Source organism: Mustela putorius, unplaced genomic scaffold (genome assembly GCF_011764305.1).
Source record: "Mustela putorius furo isolate JIRA1106 unplaced genomic scaffold, ASM1176430v1.1 tig00000827_pilon_pilon_pilon, whole genome shotgun sequence".
NCBI classification, from domain to species: domain Eukaryota; kingdom Metazoa; phylum Chordata; class Mammalia; order Carnivora; family Mustelidae; genus Mustela; species Mustela putorius.
Window position 1 is genome coordinate 3698073 of NW_025421489.1, and position 22656 is coordinate 3720728.

General features: G+C 38.0%; 1 protein-coding gene across 7 annotated transcripts in view; it reads left to right on the plus strand.

Annotated features, from left to right (window-relative positions):
• The window catches only part of CUNH10orf67 (chromosome unknown C10orf67 homolog), a 143412-nt gene that overhangs the window by 104410 nt on the left and 16346 nt on the right, over window positions 1–22656 (plus strand). For 4 of the 7 annotated variants that reach the window (XM_013058925.2, XM_045084971.1, XM_045084972.1 and 1 more), the window contains 4 exons: window positions 3809–3868; window positions 4647–4726; window positions 4801–4866; window positions 10879–10966. In XM_013058925.2, the coding sequence (XP_012914379.2) occupies window positions 3809–3868; window positions 4647–4726; window positions 4801–4866; window positions 10879–10966 (294 nt within the window). Of the gene's footprint in view, window positions 1–3808; window positions 3869–4646; window positions 4727–4800; window positions 4867–10878; window positions 10967–12057; window positions 12224–22656 lie in introns of all 7 variants that reach the window. The other 3 variants (XR_006608105.1, XR_006608106.1, XM_045084973.1) reach the window with 3 other exon arrangements.

Sequence of the window (22656 nt, forward strand, 5' to 3'; positions counted from 1 at the left end):
TCTCAAATACGTCCCTTCTGCCTCAACCCTGTCCTGTTTTCTGTTGTATCTTTAGTTCCTAGAATGCTTCCTGTCACAAAGTAAGAATTTAGCAAGTATTTAGTGAGTGAAAGAACAAATAGAACAAACAGCCATTGGCTCCATAAGAAATACAGATAATTCAGGGAATGAACAAAAAAGACATTTTTAAAATAAATATATTTGGGGAAACATTCATGAGAAACTTCTCCATTAAGGAGGGACAGGCAGCTATGGGAAAGGAACAGTATAAGGAAAAGAATAATTTCTTGAAAGTAACAACAACAAAAACAAAACAGCAGTGGGCAGGGCTGAATAATAAAACTGACACAGCTGAAGACCCAGATAATAATCTGGAAGAATGGTGGCTCAGTAGGTTAAGTGTCTGACTCTTGATTCTGACCCCAGTCATGATCTCAGGGTTGTAATATCGAACTCCACATTGGGTTGCTTGCTTAGCACTGAGTCAGCTTAAGATTCTCTCTCTCTCCCTTTCCCTCTGTCCTTTCCACCACGCTCTCTCTCTCTTAAATCAATCAACCAATCAATCTTTTAAAAAATAATCTGGAAGGTTAAGTGAACAAAGTCTCTTAGAACATGGTGTAAAATGGCAGACAAATTTTGAGAAAAGTTAAACTATGGAGGATGAATCTAAGAGACCTAATACCTTTCTAATAGAGTTTTCAGGAAGCAAGATAGGTACAACAGAAGTAAGACAGCAATAAAAGAAATAAAAGAAAATTTCCATAAACTAAAGCGAAGAAACATGAATGTTCAGATGGGAAAGCCCCATTAAGTACTGAATGGGATTTAAAAGAAAAGCAGAGAATCTGTTGCATTTCATTAAATCTCAGATTCCATTAAATCTCAGATTGTAAGGCACATCCTTACTTCAGGTTCCATGAGCAAAACTGTTGCCTATTAAATTATGATGTGCACACCGGTTATAAGGCACCTCAAAAATGTTAAAACATTGAGTGGGACATAAAATATGTCTTAGAATTGATGAAAACATCAAGTACATCCTGGTGAAACTTTAGGTCTCTAAGAATTAAGAAGAGAAGAGAAGAAAAAAAAACAGTTTATCTGTAATGGAACAAAAACGAGGAAACTAATTTTCTCATCGGCATCACTGGTTGCTACAAGAAAATAAAGTTTTCAAAAGGAAAAAAAATTTGAATCCTAATTCTTACATCCAAACTAAAGTCTCAACTGAGTATGTAAGAGAAATAAAGATATTTTTGAATGTGTGAAACTCAGAAAGTTTACTATACGCGGAACCTGTTTAAAAAATTATTCAAGAATATAGAGAGAATCCGATATGCAAGATGATAAGGATGCAAGAGGAAGGAAAAAGTCAGTGTGACTCAGAAGAAGGGGAGCTAGAAAATGAAAAGTTGTAACATTAGAGCACTCTGGGAAGAGCCTCCTTTCAGTAGCAAAGCTTAGTTACAGATTCACTTACAGTCTTCTCTGTGGAGCCAACTATACTTCTTGGTCCTATGGTAAGTAATAGCTGCAGAAACACATTTCATTTCACTTTTTAGAATCAGGCTGTAGACAAAGTGTGGGGTACCTAGTTATAGTTTAAGAAAAATCCTATAGGGCACCTGGGTGGCTCCGTTCGTTAAGCAACTGCCTTCAGCTCAGGTCATGATCCCGGAGACCCGGGATCGAGTCCTGTAGTCCTGGGATCGAGTCCCGCAGTCCTGGGATCGAGTCCCGCATTGGGCTCCCAGCTCCATGGGGAGTCTGCTTCTCCCTCTGACCATCTCCTCGCTCATGCTCTCTCTCTCTCTCTCTCTCTCTCTCTCGCAAATAAATAAAATCTTAAAAAAAAAAAAAGAAAAGAAAAGAGAAAAATCCTATAGACATGAACAACATAAACATAACATGGCTTCCAAAAACTGGGAGGTTGAGAGAGAGAGAAGAACTTCCCATCTTTCACAGCAGGGATTTAATAAATCAAAATATAGAAGTTTATATATCTTGAAATGATAATAAAGGCAACTATGATATGAGCTAAACATTTGCAAATTAAAAAAAAAAAACAGGCATCTGAGGGAAAGACAGAAGGCGGAAAGTAATGTGAATGTTTTAAATTCTTAATCTTTATTTGTGGAGAAGCCCAAACCAATAAGGGCTGTTATTTATTTACAATAATGATGAGAAAAATGAAAACAAAACACAATGAACAAACAAAACTTTAGCTTCTGGGAAGTGAGAGTTTCAGGTTCGTGACTGATATTTGCAGTTTGTTTTAAAAAATGCATGTATTTATTACAAAAAATCTAAAGTAATACGAGGGGTGTCTGGGTGGCTCAGGCGCTTGAAGGCAGACTTTTGATTTCAGCTCAGGTCCTGATCTCAGGGTCATAGGGCTGAGCCCCTGCTGGGGGGGGGGCTCATGCTCAGCAGGGGGTACCCTTGACATTCTGTCCCTCTTCCTTCCCTCTGCTCCTCCCCTCCACCTGAGCACACGCATGCTCTCTCTCAAATATATATATAAAATCTTTAAAATAAACTAAAGTAATGGGAAGAAGTTAATAGGTGGGTGTATAGAAATAAATGATAATATATGCGAAGTGCCTGGCACAGAATCGGCACTCAATGAACTATAGCTTTTATGGCTGTTACTACAAATTTTGTTGTTTTTTTTTAAATTTGTGGCAGTTGATGTCAGCTGTGTTCTCTCTGTTCCTTCAGATATAAATAAAATTGGTGCAAACCCACCTTCTGTGCTTTCTGGCAGCCTAGAGCGTGTCCAGGGCTTTCCACAGATGCCCATAGCGTCTTCTGGTGGCTCCATGTCTGGCTCCTCCTTCCATGGAACTAAGTCAGTTTCTGAGTTTCGCTGTGCTCTGCTTCCCATTTTGTTTAATCAGACCTTGAATTCAGTCCAATTCTGTGATGTCTACTAAAAAAAACCCACTCTCAGGGCCTTTTTGTGTATGTAAATTTTGGGGAGATTGAAGAAGGGAGGGGACAGTGACCAGGCATCAGCAAGATGCCATTTCAAATTGAATAGTGGCCATCACCCCTGGAACTGGTCCCTGGCGACGTTACCACACCAAGCCTTGTGGCCTTGCCTGGCCTCCCTCTCTCTCTCTTTCTCTCTTCCCAGTCCTTCTAATTACTCAAGGGGAGCTAGCTCTAAGTTCCTTTTACTTTATTCTGCAGAACTCTCTAGTTCTGGACCTGGCTCTACACCTTCCTGGGTGGGGCCCACCTCACCAAGGCGGGCAACAGATTCAAGGCCTTTTGGGTCACAGAACCCACCAGAGAGGTAGTGGTAGTAATAAGGAGTCCCTTCTTCTGTCTTTTGTGTAAGAACCCAGAGATAGCTAACCAAGCAGACTTTTATATTCAGTATGTTTTCTCACCATCATCTGCTCCTATCATCAGAGAAATAACAGTGGTGAAAAGTCATTATAATCATCATTTAAAATAAAGTCTTCTTAAACATTTGACTTCACTGAGTAATAACTGACCGCTTCATTTTTAAAAAAGTATAATAGTAAAATTTGGCCAATTCAGATTTATGAGTGCAGAGAAATGTACTTTGAAAAGATGGTAGTAGGAAAGTTGGTCTTAATGGGCTGTGATTACGCAGTTGCAAAGGCAATGTACAAAAGCCCTGGACTTCCTACAAGAGAAGGCCGAGAAGCCCCCTGTGGGACTATGGTTTGCATATTCCAAGGCTCAGTTGCCTGTCTCTAAGCTGAGGAAAAACCACATCTTTATGCACTGATTTGAAACGTATATTTACATTGTTTTATTTTCACACCAGGTGAAGCACGCAAAACCAGCTGCAGTGCAAGAAGAAAAGGTGAAATTGCCAGTGGCTAAGGTATATTATTGACTAATATGACCATTACTACTAACATGCTTACTGTTTATATTGATGCTGGCTATTCTGCAAAAGTGGCAATGACTTTGAAAGCTACACTGAGAGTCAGTCTTATAAAGAGACAAAGGACCTGATTGCCACTGTAGTCTGATTCTGGGATACGTCCCTGCTGGATCCAAAGAAATCTCTCTCATTCATGATATGCCTCCAATTCCACTGTTAGAGATTCATTCCTTTTCCTAAACTTTGTCCCCTTGTAAAATATAAACAGTCCTGAGAAATGGATGACATAAAGCTCTCAGGGGATTGATTTGATCAGATCCTTTCCTGAGAACAGTTTTGGTAAGAAAAAGGAAGGAAGGAAGGAAGGAAGGAAAGAGAGAGAGAGAGAAAGAAAGTAGAGGAAGGAAGGAAATAAATAGAGTAATTGGAGCAGCTCCTGCCTTTAATGAGCTGGAGAGGTCACAGTGAGAGAGGGAAAACAAAATTTAGAAAAAGGGATACCTGGTAGAGGGAGACATGATGAAGATACGTTGTGATTGCTTTGTAATATTGTTTAGAACCAGCTGCCTTTGAATGAATCACAAGTCATGGAGGACGGATCTTTAATTCTTGTAATTGATGGGGATTTGCAAGTAAACGTAACTCACTATTCCCTCAAATTCTTTTTGATAGGCAGACTATGCATGCTATGTAATAGAAATAGGTTTTCAGACTTATGGAGAAACAGAATATAGTGTTCATTTCATTCACTTGGTGATGCATTTTCTATTGACAGGCTGAAGACACACATGTTTTGGAGAAGCAAATAGAAATACTAAAGGCTGATTTAGAAAATGAGAAAAAGAAGACAGAAAGGTACTAGTAATAATGAAGCATAATTGTTCATGTGTCGCTAATACAACATTTAACCATCTATAAATCTATTACAGATTTAAGAAAGAATCAGAACAGATAAACAAAAACTGGGAAAAGAAGTTCTATATTCTCAGGAATAGGTATGTGGGGATATATATAAATTCTATTTATAAAAATGTGACTAATCATCTTTTAAGGTGATTGGGAGCCTTGCATTTTTCCCGTGCATATTAATTAATATGGAATGCCAGCATCCACCTTTAACAAGAAATGCAAAATAATTGGCTTAAAATGGAGGAGTTGTCAAAGTCACTTCGAAGAAAAAATAATTGAAGATCCTATTTTATTCCCCCGACTCTGTATTTCAGTTTTAAAGGATCAACAGGACAGACAGCCTCTTCTTGGTTTCTGGTTTAATCAGACCTACCTAGTCATCTTCCCTCATGGGGCTATTAAAGCAGTTTCCTGTTCATTTGCACATGTTAATATTTAACTGATCTAGATCTTCTTTGTAAAATTGTTTTATATACTGGATCCTCTATCCTTTCACAGACAAAACAGCACCAATTCCTTAAATTCTCAGATCTGTCCTTTGCTCACATAATCATTTTATCTTCCCTATGTCACCTTTGTCTTTTTAAAAGTGGAGTAAGTGAATACTGCTAAATTCTGGAAAGGCTAAAAGTAACACCAAGTAGAGAAAATGCCTCTTTTTTCCCCTTGTCCTAACATGTTAATTTAAAACATCTATATTCTGGCCATAATGTCTCCCAGATTCTCTTCTCTTTATCACACGTTGGAAGTTTCGTTTTAAGATTTTCTCCCAGTCAAGGAGCATTCAGGACAGGATGGATTCAGGGTTAGTCTGATGTCAGAAGTCAAGCACGAGACTCACACAGGACTTCGTGGGACAATAATGCCGTACATTTGCACAGCACCTCTTAAGCCTACACTATGAGTGTGAGGGCGTATGAGAGAGAGGGAGAAAAAACATAAAATCCTGTACGTTGCTGCATACATCACCCTGAAGTAATCCAAGGGGGGGACATGGAGAATCCCCGGGCTAGCAGGAGGTGGTGAGAGAAAGATCTCCTCCTTTTGGTAAAATGTTCTGCTTTGCACTCTTGCTCGTGCTTCAGGTTTGTGCTGGTAATGCTCTGTGCTCTGAAAAACGTGCATCTTATTTCCTGCTCTAACTACCTCATACAGGTACTCTAAGAGCAGAATACAGACACAGGTGAGAAACAGGAGACTGAAACTGGCTTAAACAGGCACTGAATTTAATTTCCCCAAACATGGATTGTGGACTCTCTCTGAAACTGAGTGGACTCTCTTTCCCTGACTTATTTCTGTAGAATTCAGGGTTGTTTTTTTTTTAAGATTTTATTTATTTATTTGAGAGAAAGAGAGAGAGAAAGAGAGAGAATGAGCAGGGGTTGGGGGGGGGTGTGGGCAGAGAGAGAGAGAGTGAGAGACAAGCAGATCCCCGCCAGGGAGCCAGTAGAGGGATTCCTTTTGGGGCTTGATACACCAAATGAGCCACCCAGGCGCCCCTGTGGGGTTCACTCTGATCCTTAATATTTACCCTCTGTCTGTCCCAATGGGATTCATCCCATATTTCAATGACCATTTACAAGAATGTCTCAATTGAGTTGATTTACTGTTCATCAAAATGGTCTATGTTCATTTCATCATTTTGGTCTAGGTGGTCTTTAAGTTGTTATCTAAACATTTGGAATAGCAGCAAGCATGATTACCTATTTTCTATGTTTTCTAACTTAATTGACTAAGTGGGATATAATGCCGGGACATAACTCATCGTCTCTCTCATGTGGTTGCATCAGCAAACACTCATTCAAGGTGATATATAACAGAGACCAGTGTATAATCCCGCATACCATGTCCTGATGTGGGACGGACACTAACTGCACAGTCGCAGATTTATTATTTATTTCAAAGAAATCATGTTTCCTTTGTTGAATTTCTCTCATGTATTTGTTTTCTTTTCATTAGTTTCTGTTCTTATCTTCATCGTTTTCTTCCTTCTACTTCCTTTGAGTATGATTTGTTATCCTTCCTAAAAAGAAAGCTGAGATCATTGGTTTTCAGATTTTTTTCTTCTACTACAAACATTTCAGCCTATATACTGTCCTCTAAGCCCTGCTTCAGTTGCATCCCACAAATTGCAACATGTTACATACTATCGTTCAGTATAAAACATTTTCTAAATTCGATTTTATTTTCTCTTTGGTGGTACTCCTGCTAGCACGGGGTTATTTAGAAGTGATGTGTTTTATTTCCGGGTAGTTGAAGACTGCCTAATTGTGTTTCTAGGTAAGTCTACTGGGCTCAGAGAACCTACTCTGAATTATTTCCATCTGCTAAAATTTTTGATACTTGTTTTCTGCTCAGCACATTGTTGATTTTGGGAAAATGATTCATGTACACCTAGAAAGAAGAGGAATTCTATCACTGGGTACAGTGTTTTATATATTTCAATTAGGTCAAGTTTACCCATCATGTTTTTTATACCTTTTATATACTTTAATTTTTGCTATAGTTCTGACTATTAAGAGAGGAGTATTAAGTTTTCCACTGTGCTTATAGATTTATCTATTTCTTTTTCAGTTCTGTCAATTTTTGCTTTAAATATTTTATGGCTACATTGATGGATACCTACAAATTTAAATCCTGGTATCAAATTTGGTGTATGCATCATTAGGAGCCATCCCTCTCTATCTGTAAAATGCTTCCTGCTTAATGTCTATTTCAACTGGTGTTAATATAGCTGTATCACTCTTCATTGATTTGGACTGCATGGTGCTTTTTCCCCAGCTTTTTTCTTTCAACTTATCTTGTTTTTATATTTGAATGGGTCTCTTCTAAGAAGCATAGAGCTGGATTTTTCATCTCACCTGCCTGCCTTCCTTATTTTTTGCCCTACTTGATTTACTTTTAGTAAGATTACTGGTATCCCTGGGTTTGTATCTACCACATGACACATTTTTTTTCTATTTAGCCAACCTGTTTCTTCTTCTCTTCTTTTCACCTTTTTTTGGACTAATCAATGTATTTTTATTCCATATTATCTTCTACTGACTTGTCAGTTATTCATTCTTTTCTCTTTTTGAAATTTTAACCCACATTCTTTGCTTACCACAGTCTTCTACAAATTTCTATTTACTACTGCCTCAAGAATTCTAGAACCTTAGAGTCATCATGTTGTACACCTGAAACCAATAGGATAGTGCAAATCAATTATGTTTCAATGAAAACGATAAAAAGAAAGAATTCCAGAACCTTAGAATATTTTAGCTCCATTTAACCTCCTCCCACATTTTCATTTTGATTCCATCCAAATGTTTAACACCATCGAACATTATAATTATTGTTAGATGTAGTCAGTATTCACTTCCATTAACATTTTTACTCTTTGAGCTTTTTATTTCTTCCTGCTTTCAATGTGTTTCCATCTGGGATCATCTTCCTCCTGTCCCAATAGTTCTCTTTAGTTTTTCTTTTCATATAGGAAAAATTAGTTGCCAGCAACTAATTCCGTCAGCTTTTTTTTGTGGGAAAATGTCTTTATTTTACCTTCGTGATTGAAGAATAACTTCTCTGAGTGCAGAATTTTTCTGTGCTGGTAGTTTTTTCCCCTTAGCTTGTTCATGAGGCCAGTGCATCGAGTACTGGCCTCCACCAGACATGCTGAGACTTACCAACTATCAGGTCTCCTCCTCTAGGACTCTAATTATACGTGAGTTGTGCCTTTTGACTCCAACCCACAAGTTTCTTACACTCCTGTCTGGTTTCCTGCTCTTTCCTCTCTAGGCTTCACTTTGACCAGATGTATTTTTTATTGATCTGCCTTTGAGATGAATAATCCTGTCTGTGCTCTGCTGAATCCATCCTACTATTTAGCTCATGTAGTGACTTCTTAATATCATATATGATGGTTTCAGTTCTAAGATAACTAGTCATTTTTTTCAGTAGATCCAATTCTATGCCGAAATTCACCATCTTTTTATCTATTTTTAGCAATATTTTGGTCTGTTTTCTTCATCATAGTGATATTAAAGTCATCATTGCTCTGCCTTTTTCTTTCTTCTTTATTCGTGTTTCTATTTTTTTAAGCATACATAGTAAATTATTGTATAACAACTTTATTGGCATATAGTTCACATACCACCCTTTTAAAGGATGGTTTTTAGTGTATTCACAGAGTTGGGCAACAATTACCACTCCCTAAATCAGGACATGTCACCAACCCATAAAGGAACTGTGTATCCATTGGCAACCACACTGCATGGCCATCACTGCCAGCCATTAGCAACTAATCTACTTTCTGTCTCTATGACTTTGCCTGTTCTGGACATTTCATATGCACAGAATCATATGCTGCGTGACCTTTTGTGACTGGCTTCTTTCACTTGGCATAATGTTCTCAAGTTCATGTGTTCATTGCTTCTGGTTGCCAAATAATACTCCATTGCATGGATATACTACATTTTGTTTACCCATTCTTCTGTGTGTAGACATTTTAATTATTTCCACTTTTTGGTTACTGTATATAATGCTGCTATTAACAGTCATGTACAGGTTTTGGTGTGGAACATATGTTCGCAATTATCTTATGTATATACTGGAAGAAATTGCTAAGTCATATGATAATTCTATGTTTAATATTTTGAGGAAATGCCAAACTGTTTCCAAAGTGGCTGTACCACTTTACAATTACACAACCAATGGGTGAGGGCTCCCATTTCTCTGTGTTCTATCCAACACTTGTTATTGTCTGGCTTTTTTTTAATTTTAGTCATGCTGGTAGTTAATGCAGTGATACCTCATTGTGGTTTTGGTCCCTGAGACACACCCACTCTCTTCTCAGACCCCTCCCACTGACAGAACTCTGGGATTTTTTTGGTTCCTTCCTAGTGGCTACCCAAAGGTTGTCCAGCATACTCCTGACTTTGTCTTCAGAATATGCTTTTCTGAGAGTGAATCTCCTACTTTTAACAAGATTTGCAAGCTAGATAGGCTGAGAATTTCCCAAATTTAATATACTTGTTGTGTTTTGCTACAATATAACAATTATTTTTGATGCTCAATTTCTTCAACTGTAAGTTAGTGGGAGCCCTCTCTCTCAAGGTTTATTGCTCAAGGTTTACTACTGTGTTCTTTTGGTACAGTCTTTGAGGACTCCCTTAACAATTTAATGTCCCAGGCTCAACTTGGACATGTATCATCTTAGATCTGGAAACAGCTGTTTCTGAAAGATGGGCTGGTTCCTTTTAGGGAGAAATAGTTTTAAAGGGAAAATGCTATAGTTTGGGGGCACCTGGGTGCCTCAGTCAGCTAAACGTCTGACTTCAGCTCAAGTCATGGTCTCACGGTCCTGGGATGGAGCCCTGCATCTAGCTTGAGCTCAGCAGGGAGTCTGCTTCTCCCTCTCCTACTTCTCTGCCACTCCCCCTGCTCAGTCTCTCTCTGTCTTCCTGTCTATCTCTCTCCTTCTCAAGTAAATAAATAAAATCTTGAAAAAATTAAAAAAAAAAAAAAACCAAAACTACAGTTTAGGGTCCAAGATGCTCATTGATACTGGGTTGTCATTCATTGCTTCTGTGCTTTTTCAGGGCTGGGAAATATGTCATTTTAAAAATGAAAAAAGCCGAGGCACCTGGCTGGCTCAGTCAGTAGAACATGTGACTCTTGATCTCAAGGTTGTGTGTTCAAGCCCCATGTTGGATAAAGGGCTTGCTTAAAAATAAAGCCTTTAGGGGCACCTGTGTGGCTCAGTGGGTTAAAGCCTCTGCCTTTGGCTCAGGTCATGATCTCAGAATCCTGGGATCGAGCCCTGCATGGGGCTCTCTGCTCAGTGGGGAGCCTGCTTCCTCCTCTTTCTCTGCCTGCCTCTCTGCCTATGTGTCATCTCTCTCTCTGTGTCAAATAAATAAATAAAGTCTTTAAAAAAAAAAGCCTTTAAAAAATAACTGAAAATGAAAGAAGTAACAAACTCATATTAATATTTTGAATTTTTTACTTGTATCCCTTTCACAGTGAAAACTCTAATTCCTAACCACATGAACATGATATTAATTTGCTTTCTCTTATGATCTCTATGCATTTTAATTTCACCATTTCTTTTATTGTAGCTTTCATGTCCTTAAAGATGAGATGTTTACCAGGCACACATTGTTTCGTCAGTTTGCCATGCTTGCTGACACGTCCTTCAATTATATTGTAAGTACCTGTAATGTTTCGATATTGTTTGTCTCTTCGTTTTTTGTACATGTCTTTTTGTTCTTATTTAACATTTACTGAGCCCCTGTCTGGAGATAGTCTGGGACAGTCATCCTGCTAGATACTAAAGACATGGGTCTGAGCGCCTGAACCCAAAGAGCTCAGTCTGGTACAAGATAGAGGTGCATAAACAAATCTTTTCAATGCAATGTGGTTGGGCTATAATAGAGGCAAAGTGAAAATTTCAGAGGCAGGGTGACACTAGCTGGGACGTTTGTCAGTCTGGCCACTGGTAGGCACGGATAGAATAAAAAGGGAATATCAAAGCTCAAGATCCAAGTGTCAGTCACTTTCAAAGGGGAAAAAGGAGGCAAAAGCACCTTTTCCTAGTACCAAGCCATTCATTTTCATACTAGAAGTCACTTGCAGAGAAAGCCCAATTTTAAAATAGACTATTTTTTTTAACCTGTTTACTTAATGTTTTTATTTGGGAGCTGTGATTGTAAAGGTAAATGAGATCCAGTGGAGAAATATATCCAGGAAATTTCAAATACTAAGAAAAATCACATGCTATACATGCCATTGAGTTCCTGTCATGATGCCAAATATTATGCGACAAGATTTGAGGGAAAGAGCACAAGAAATACAAAATCCAGGCTCTTGCTTTAGGAAGCTTCCAATCTAAAATTACTTTCAAAATTTTTTTCAACATTTTTTACTTTGACTTAATTTTCTAAATTTTAAGTTGCTGCAGGAGATGAAAGAACTTAAGAATGTTAGTATGATAACAAGAAATTATTTCTAATTTTTAACGAAGTTACCTGGTAATCTGAACCTTGCTGAATGAGCTTTTAATACTTGACTCCCCTGAAATGTCCCCAGACTGGTTTCCATAGATAAGACTATCTAGTGTCTTTTTTCTCCTTTTGATTTTTCCTCTTCTGACTGAAGGTTACAGTTTCAGTGGGAGTAATCCTCATTTCCGATATTTAATCAGCTGGACAAATAAAATATTGTTAGACCCATGAGAATGTTGTGCCAACTCAAAAATCAGGCTTTTTTTTTTTTTTTTTTTTTTTTTTTTTTTTTAGGATTACCTCGGTGCGGGTATATTAATAGATCTAGTCCCTGTCTTGAGAAAAATGTCTGCCTTGCCCTTGCTCTGTCTTCCGTGGAGGAGGGCTAGTGCTCCGTCCAGCCTAAAATACATCCATGTGCCATTACTTCTGTGGGATTCCAGGCTCATGACCCTTATCGGTACGTCCACAAGTATATAGGCACTCGAGACCCTTGTCAGACTGGATAGCAAATATTGAAGAAAAATAGATGGGGGTGGGGGGTGGAGAGGAGGGAAAGGTAGAGTGATGAGTAAGTGAGTTTTAGGTAACTAATTTTTCCTTGGGTCCCTACGCCACTCCACAAATATTTACGGAGTGTAAACATTCACCAAGCACCATGTTTGTGAGATAGCGACCGTGACAAATAGGGCTCCTTCCTTTACAGACTATAAATTTCATGAGGGCACGGACTGGTCTGTCTTGTCAACTGTTCCACAAGCAGAGATTAGAGTAGCACCTGAACTGCAGAGGAGAAAACAGAGATAATAATGAGGAAATGTGACAAACTTTAAATGACATATTTGAATAAATGCTGTGAAAGAAAAGGGTTAGTATTTTCTTACTTTTGAGGTAATATGGGTATGGGTATGGGAGTGTTCACAAACGATTAAGTGAATCATTTGAAGTGTTTTGCCCTGTGCAGCCATCACCTAAATGAAAGGGTAGAACATTTCCACCCTCCCTGAAATTTTCCAGTGTCCCTTTCCAGACAATACCTTAGTTACATCCTCATGCCAGACAAATGCTGCTCTGATTTCTACAACTGCAGATTAGTTTTGCCTATTCTTAAAACTTATACAGTTGGAATCATACAGTATACATTCTTTTATGTCTGACTTATCTTAACTTAGTATAGTGTTTTAAGATTGACCCTTATTGGGTCACCTGGGTGGCTCAGCGGGTTAAGCCTCTGCCTTCAGCTCAGGTCATGATCTCAGGGTCCTGGAATTGAGCCTTGCATCAGGCTCTCTGCTCAGCAGGGAGCCTGCTTCCCTTCCTCTTTCTCTGCCTGCCTGTCTGCCTACTTGTGATCTCTGTCAAATAAATAAATAAATAAAATCTTTTAAAAAAAAAAAAAAGGTTGATCCTTATTATGTGCATGCCTAGCAACTGTTTCTCTGCTTTGCTGAATAACAGTCTATGGATAAACAATAATTAACAAATTATTGTTCCATTCTCCTCTTAATGGACTCCTGTGCTATTTCCAGTTAGGATCTGTTTGGGGAGGGAAAAAAACATGCTACAAACATTCTTTTACTGGTTATTTCCAGAAATATGTTTGTATAACTCTCAGGTAGGACTGGACTAGCTGGGACACAGGAATATTAATGTTTAAGTTTATATTCCAGAGTGATTGTATCCCATTACCATACCCCCAATGATGCTAGAGAGTTCCTGTGTCCTGACATGATATTGTCACTGGCGCGATATTCATATACCAACATGATATTGTCAGTTTTTAAAGGTGGGCTACCCTAAAATAATGTCTCACTGAAGTTTTCAAAAATTGCATTCTGTAATTAATGATGTTAATATCTTTTGCTGTGCTTATTAGCTAATTTTAGATCTTCTTTCCAAAAGGGATTATCCAAGTCTTTTAAATAGATTGTGGGGCAATACATGTAACTTAGAATTTACCATCTGAACTGTTTTCAACTGTGCAATTTAATAATGTTACGTGCATTCATATTGTTGTGAAACTAATCTCCAGAACTCTTTTCATCTTAGAAAAAGGAAAGTTAAGAGTCTCTTGGGTAGTTAAGCATCCAACTCTTGATCTCAGCTCAGGTCATGATCTCAGGGTTGTGAGATGGAGCCCCACGTCAGGCTCTTTGTCAGTGGGGAGTCTGCTCGAGTCTCTCCCTCTCCCACTGCCCCACCTCCCCACTAAAATAAATAATTTTTTTATTTTTTTAAGATTTTATTTATTTATCAGATAGAGATCACAAATAGGCTGAGAGGCAGGCAGAGAGAGAGGAAGGGAAGCAGGCTCCCTACCGAGCAGAGAGCCCCATGTGGGCCTTGATCCCAGAACCCTGAGATCCTGACCTGAGCTGGAGGCAGAGGCTTAACCCCCTGAGCCACCCACGCGCCCCAATACTATTTTAAAATAAATAAATAAAATGAAACTGTATACCCATTTAATAATAATTCCCCATTCCCCTTCTTTCCATTTCTGTTTTTAATTATTATTGAGTTATAGCATTTTGTCATATATTCTGGGTAGAAATCTTTTGTCAGAATGGGAATAAATATTTGCTATATATATAGCAAATATTTATATATATTTATATTTATATTATATATATATATAACAAATATTTATTCCCACGCTGTAGTTTTTCCTTCCATTTTCAGAGCAGTGCCTTTTGAAGGTCAGAAATTAAAAAAATGTTTTAGAAAGTTTTAATTTTAAGGAAGATCCTCTTTTTCTGTCAGAAATTGTGTTTTCTGTGGCTGGACTATATCTCATATTCCTCATAAACTTACAATGTGATTTTGATCTTTCTTTTCCCATTGAACTTCACATCTCAGTGGTTCCTCTGTTCTAATGGAATTGACAATGTTTATAGGAGTCTGTTCCTAAGCCCTCTATTTTATCTCATTGGCCTATTTGTCTGTCCTTTATCCAATACTATATTATCTTAATTAATGTAGCTTTATAATAAGTCTTGAAATCAGGTTATGTAAGTTCTGCCATTTTATTCTTTGTCGCCAAGCTTGTCGTGGCAATTCTATTGTGTTTTTTTTTAAAGATTTTATTTATTTACTTAGAGAGAGAGAGCACCTAAGTGGACTGAGGGGCAGAGGGAGCAGCAAACCCCCACTGAGCAGGGAGCCCAATGCGGGCCTCAATCCCAGGACCCTGGGATCATGACCTGAGCTGAAGGCAGACGCTTAACCGACTGAGCCAAGCAGGTGCCCTGTCTTGGCAACTCTATATCCTTAGTACTTCCATATATGTTTTAGAATCAGCAAATCAATTTCTTCCTTCCTTTCTTTCTTTGTTTCCTTTTTTTTTTTTTTTTGACTATTCTGACAGGTGTGAGGTGGTATCTCATTATAGTTTTGACTTTTATTTCCCTAATGATGAGTGATGTGGAGCATCTTTTCAGTTATCTATTAGCTATTTATATATCTTCTTCAGAAAAATGTCTATTCATGTCTTTGCCCATTTTTTAACTGGATTATTTCATTTTGGGGTGTTCAGTTTCATCAGCAAATCAATATCTTTAAAAAAATATCCACTAGGTTTTTGATTAAATCTCTTTAGCCAGTGGTTTATTTCAGAATCCAAAGAGCCAAGTAGCTACCAAATATCTAATCTAAATACGTAAATGACAAAGGTTTCTTATTAAATTTTGAGGCTATGCCCTATAGCAAGGTAGTAGATACAGTTAGCAGGTCAAAGTCCACCATGATTGTAGTTTTTGCTTTATATTCTGTGTTACTATGTTTTCTCACTCAGCTCAGGGAGGCTTTTCACTCTCATGTGTTTGCTACGGATTACACCTTCCACTCGTGGCCTGTGAGGTTCTTGTTAGCCTTGAATTCTAACTTGTCTGTTACCACTTCTGTTACGCATACTGTCGTCTTCTCTGTATGTTGCTGCTAGCTTTGCTCAAACTGTGTACTTCTATGTCACTTGCCTTCAGTTGCAGACTTATAAATAACAAAGATTGGATGTTAGTTCTTTAAACCTAACCTGACGCTCACTTACCTTCAATATGAAAACTGAAACTACATGCATTTATCGGCATAAATTGATATGTTTGGGGTTTTTGTCACCTTATTTTGTGACTGCTTGTTCTTTCCTTTGTTTCCTGGCTTATGTATTATGAACCACATTTTACTTGCTTTATCTATATTGTAACAGTAAACTTTAATGTAAAATCGAATTACAGTTGTGCAGTTAACAACAACATGAACCAAACAAGTCTGAGTCTTCACCCGCTCTGGGTAAAGAGGGGGTTATGAATGATTTTGTTCCTCCAAGTTCCATTTCAGCCTGAATTGCATCAATATATCCCCCACCCCTTGGGCTCTCTCTCTCTCAAAGAAATAAATAAAATCTTCTTCAAAAATCATGACTTTTACCATTCTTTAGTTCCTAATTTTGATTTATTTCTTAGAAATTGGATCTTGTCTTTGAGTATCTTTTTTTAAGTGAAAGGAACAGTATCTTCACTTCTCTATGCCTCACCCTGACTGAAGCCAGATTAGTATTTGTTTTTTGTTAATTAACCTGGCTTATTTTCCTCCAGTGGATATTTATAAGCTATTTTCTTGAAACTTAAAATTTAAAGATGTCACCAGGAAATGAGTTATCACATTATTTTATTAATTTCTCTTGAATAAAATGAGCCTCTCTCATCTATAAATCTAAATCTTTTTTTTTCAACTTAGACAAGTTTCTTATGTATATTTCTAAGGATGGCAGGATTTATTTTTGTTTCTTTTTCAGAAACACTATTATAGGTTGAAAATCTGTTTTCTGTCCTCCGTAACTGACACATTCCTTTTAATGTTATGCTATTCTCTTTGTTCTTTTCCTTGGCATTTTTAGGAAACCCTTCCAGTTTGTACCTCTCATCAGAATTTCCCAAGCTTATTTTAAGAGTGCTGAGAGAGTCTCAGTTCGTGATCCCGGGGTTCTGGGATGGAGCCCTGCCTCGGGTGCCCTGCTCGGTAGGGGTAGGGATACTGCTTCTCCCTCTCCTTCCCACTTGTTGCTATCACTCTCTTTCTCTCAAATAAATAAATAAAATATTTTTAAAAAAATAAAAATAATAATAATTTTTAAAAAGAGTGCTGAGATCATGATTTTCCTTGGCCCCCTAAGGGGAAGGGATGGAGCATGACTGAGGTAGCCTGAAACTCCCATCCCACCGACTGAGCCCAGGAGCAACCTTGTCCACTTCCCCCAGGGCTCCCTGCGAGTGATACCATTTTTATGTGTCCTATGACAGCCTGAAGGTTAGGAACCATTACTTTATATAAGCATTCTACTGTGTACCATGTTGAGTCTAATCATTATTATCTCAAATACTGATTTTCAATCTGTTATTGTGTAGTTAGCAACCTATTCATATTATACGCAAATCTGTTTATATTGGCCTGTTTATCCCCGGTGTAAGTTTCCATACTCTTAGACTCTTAACTTGGTATCAAGGCTCAGTATGAAAGAATCCATTTGGGGGCACCTGGGTGGCTCAGTGGATTCAAGCCTCTGCCTTCGGCTCTGGTCATGATCCCGGGGTTCTGGGATTGAGCCCTGCATCAGGCTTTCTGCTCAGCAGGGAGCCTGCTTCCTCCTCTCTCTGCCTGACTCTGCCTATTTGTGATCTCTGTCTCTGTCAAATAAATAAGTAAGTATCTTAAAAAAAAAAGAAAGAATCCATTTTGTCTTTACTCTGAATTCTTTTTGGTTTCTTTTTTCTTATTTCTTTCCTTTCTTCTTCTTCTTCTTTGTTTGCTGTGGAATAACCATGTGCACAAAAGGGATGAGTGAAAATACATGTGTGCAACTTAAACAATGACGATCGTATGAATACCTGAGTTCCCAGGACACAAGCCGTAAATAGAATAAAACTGCAAAAGCCCACCCATTGCATTTGTCTCCATTCCCTCCCAGAGACCACTGTCCTGATGTTCTTCTTGAGAGTTTTGTCACTTGTGCTTGTCTTCCTAAGCAACATACTGCTGACTTTTGCCTGTTCTTCAACTTTTTATAAATGAAAGAATATAATTGAAAAAAAAAAAAAAGATTCGTCAGTGATTTGCTCCATTGTTTCAACATTATGCTTTTAAGACTCATCCATGTATCCACGTCGATGCTTGTGGTTGTAGTTGACCCACTGGGAGTACTCTAATGCTTGACTATACCGCAACTTATTCACCCACTCTGCTGATGATCAGCCTTTGGGTTAGATCTTGCTTTTTTGCTATTATGAATATCATGGCCCCAAACATTCTTTTATTCTCACCTGATAAGCATATGTGGCAATTTTTCGAGGGCTTTTGTTTTGTTTTGCTTTGTTTGTTTATTTTTAGAGAGTGAGAAAGAGAGTGTGAGCAGGTGGGGAGGGGCAGAAGGGGAGAGAGAATGTTAAGCAGGCTCTACTCTCAGTGTGGAGCCTGACGCAGGGCTTGATCTCACGACACTGAAACAATGACTTGAGCTGAAATCAAGAGTGAGATGCTTAACCAAGTGAGCAACCCAGGCATCCCAGTTTTTCCAGGCTTTATAGTAATAATAGAATTTCTGGTCCTAAAGTATTGGTATATTCAAGTCTATGGAAGAAGAAATATGATTGCTACAACAAAAATACTCTCCCTTGGCGCGCCTGGGTGGCTCAGTGGTTTGGGCCGCTGCCTTCGGCTCAGGTCATGATCTCAGGGTGCTGGGATTGAGTCCCGCATCGGGCTCTCTGCTCAGCGGGGAGCCTGCTTCCCTCTGTCTCTCTCTGTCTGCCTCTCCATCTACTTGTGATTTCTCTCTGTCAAATAAATAAATAAATAAATAAAATCTTTAAAAAAAAAAAATACTCTCCCTTAAATAAGACTGAAGATTACCTCTCTCTCAGGCTAGTGAGGAAAAGAGAAGCCCCCAGGCAGGGGAGTGAGAATTATTCCACAGTCATGATGATACACAGGTTTCTTCAGTCATTGCTCTGCCATTTCCTAGGATGTTTCCCCATCCACACCAAGAAGGCTGGGTAACTCCATGTCTCTGGGGATACATGGCAGGAGGAGGAATTCTGTGGGTATACAAGGCAAACATGTTAGTTCTTAAGTATATGACCTAAAATGGCAGACCTCATTTCCACTCATGTCCCACTGGGCTGATCAAACTGCAAAAGACTGAGAAAACGGGGTGGCCAAATACCCAATGAAAATAATGCCAAAGAGTAAAAGAGAATAGGTGTTGAGGGTTGGTGAACAGTCTCTGCCATAGAAGGTAAAGCCAGATTGTTTTCCAAATTATTCTTGCTAATTAACACTCTAACCAGGAGTGGATGAAAGTTTCTACTTTCTTCATTGTCTCTACCACTTACATGGTCAGACTATAATTTTTGTCTGTCTTGTGATTGTGTAATGGCTTCTTCTTGTGGTTTTGGAGGGGGTAACTTTTTTACCCATTTATCTCACTACTAATAAATGTGGTCATCTTATCATATGCGTATTGGCCATTCAGGTTTTCTCTTTGAATTTGTGCTTCAAGTTTAAGCCTTTTGTGTCTACTGAATTCTCTTTTACTTATTTATTCATAGAAATCCTATAAGAATTAGATGAATTTCTAAAACTATGTAACCTATCAAGATTGAATCATAATGAAATAGAAAATCTAAACAGAATGATGACTAGCAAGGATATTGAATCAGTAATCAAAAGCCTCCCAACAACAACAACAACAAAACCCAGGATCAGATGGCTTCACTGGTAAATTCTACCAAACATTCCAAAAAGAATCAATACTAATCCTTCCCAAACTCTTCCAAAAAAATAAAAGAAGAACTCTTCCAAACACATTCTATGAGGCCAGCATTACCCTTATACCAAATCAGACAAAGATACCATTAAAAAAAAAAAGAAAATTACAAGCCAAATATCCTTATTGAACATAGATGCAAAAATTCCCACCCAAATATTAGCAAACAAGATTGAGTAATTAAAAGGATGATTCACCATGATCAATGGGATTTGTGCCAGGGATACAAGGATGGTCTGACATTTTCCAATCAATCAGTTTGATAACATCACAAGGATAACACTCATATGATCATCTCAATAGATGCAGAAAAAACATTCCTTTTTCTGAAAACAATCAACAACCATTTTTTATTAAAAACTCTCAACAAAGCAGGTATAGAAAGAATGTACCTCAACATAATAAAAGGCATATATGACAAGCCCACAGCGAATATACTCCATGGTGAAAAGCTGAAATCTTTTTCTCTAAGATCAAGAACAAGACAAGGATGTCCTCTCTTGTCATTTTATTCAACACAGTATTGCAAGTCCTAACAAAAGGAATAGGCAAGAAAAAGAAATAAAAGGCAAACAAATTGGAGAGGAAGAAATAAAACTCTCACTGTTTACAGATGGCTTGATAATATATTTGTAAGACCCCAAAAACTCTATTTTAAAAAGCTGTTAGGGGGAGCCTGGGTATCTCAATCATTGGATATCTGCCTTCATCTTGGGTCATGATCCCAGGGTCCTGGGATCAAGCCCCACATTGGGCTCCTTGCTCAGGGGAGAGGCTGCTTCTGCCTCTCCCACTCTTCCTGCTTATGTTCCCTCTCGCACTGTGTCTCTCTCTGTCAAATAAATAAAATATTTTTTAAAAAGCTGTTAGAACTAATAAAAATTGTAATACAGAATCTACACACAAAAATTTTTTGCATTACTTAACACTAATAATGAATTATCAGAGAGAGAAGTTAAGAAAACAATCCTGGGCGCCTGGGTGGCTCAGTGGTTAAAGCCTCTGCTTTCAGCTCAGGTCATGATCCCAGGGTACTGGGATCAAGCCTCACATCGGGCTCTCTGCTCAGCAGGGAGCCTGCCTCCTCCTCCTCTCTCTCTCTCTCTCTGCCTACTTGTGATCTGTCTGTCAAATAAATAAAAATCTTTAAAAAAGAAAAGAAAACAATCTTATTTATGACTGCATCAAAAAGAATAAACTACTTAGGAATAAATTTGACCGAGGATGTGAAAGACCTGCATATTGCAAACTACAAGGTATCAGTGATGGGCTCCATGCTCAGTGGGAGGTCTGCTTGAGATTCTCTCCCTCTCCCTCTGCATCTCCCCCTGCTTGTACACACTCTCTCTCTGAAATAAGTAAATCTTTTTAAAGATTTTATTTCTTTATTTGTCAGAGAGAGAGCACAAGGCAGGGGGGATGGCAGACAGAGGGAGAAGCAGGCTCCCTGCTGAACAAGGACTCTAGCCCAGGACCCTGGGATCATGATCTGAGCTGAAGATGGATGCTTAACAAATTGAGTTGCCCAGGCATCCCTAAAATAAATAAATCTTTTTAAAAACTCAACATCGTTGATCATCAGGGAAATGCAAGTCAAAACCATAATGAGATATCAACTCACATCTGTTAGAATGACTGTTACCAAAAAGACAAGCAATAATAAATGTTGGTGAGGATGTGGAGGAAAGGGAATCCTTGTGCACTACTAGGGGAACATAAATCAGTGCAACCAATACAGAAAACAGTACTATGTTCCTTAAGAAATTAGAACTACCATGTGATCCAGTAATTCCACTTTTGGGTATTTGTCTGAAGATAACAAAAACACTAACTCAAAAATTTTTATATACCATGGACCCTGTAGTATTATTTATAATAGCCAAGTTATAGAAACAACCTAAGTTCCCATAAATAGATGAATGGGTAAAGAAATTTGGTGTATACATATAAAGGAATATTTTTGGCCATAAAAGAGAACAAAAATTGCCGTTTGCATTAACATGGGTGGACTTTGAGGGCATTGTGCTAAGTGAATAAGTCAGACAGAGGAAGACAAATACCATATGATCTCTCTTATATGTGGAATCTAAACAAACGAACACCAAGCTTCCACAGCTAATGAATCGTTGAACACTATCATCAAAAACTAATGATGTACAATATGCTGGCTGACTGAACATAATCAATAAATAAAATCTTAAAAAAGAATTTATTATGAATAAAAAATTTTTCAAGGAATTCTTTATATAGTTTGGAAACTAATCCTTTGTCAGTTATATGTGTTGTAAATGTCTTCTTTCAGTTGGATGGTGTTTTGGTATATTCTCATAAACAAAGGTTCTCAATCCTGATGTTAATTTAATTAATAATATTTTCCTTTTTTCCTTCGTATTTTTCTGCCTTAAAACCTTACCTAACCTTCAGGTGACTGTGTACTGTGCAGTACTAGATTTTACATACATAGCAGAATGGATGGAGCTTAAACACATAGTACTTAGTATTTAGCAAGAGAAGCGGGAACACATAAGGCATACTGGGTTTCACTTTGAATCTAAAATGTGCTTAACACTGGTTTAAGATTTTCTAAGTCTCTAAAAGAGACTTTGTAAGTCTCTAAAAGAGAAATGTGATGCCAATTACATTGTGCCACTCCATCTACTGTGAAATGCATCCCAGTTTAGAGGATGTTAAAGTACTAGAAGGCTATGCTTTAGAAAATCAACAAATGGGATAGCATGTAACGCCTCTAGCGGAAATTAAAAGGCAGGCACAAAAGTATGTATTTTTGCAGGAATATATCCAAATTAAAGATATACATAAAATATTTAAATCTTTTCCTTGGGGTGGTAACAAAGAGAGTGGGAGTGGGCTGTGGAGAATAGAAAAATACATGCAAACAGCCCCGTGTGCATGCGTGTATACACACACGGAAGCCTTGCAGACAGAGAACTTCACCTAAATCTCCAGTGTATATCCATGGACCTCAGGCCTCTTTCTGATAAACATGCTTCAGCTATGTTTCCTCCTTTTCACCCACACATGTTTACTGTTGTCATTTACTTTGCAACAAATGATGCTGG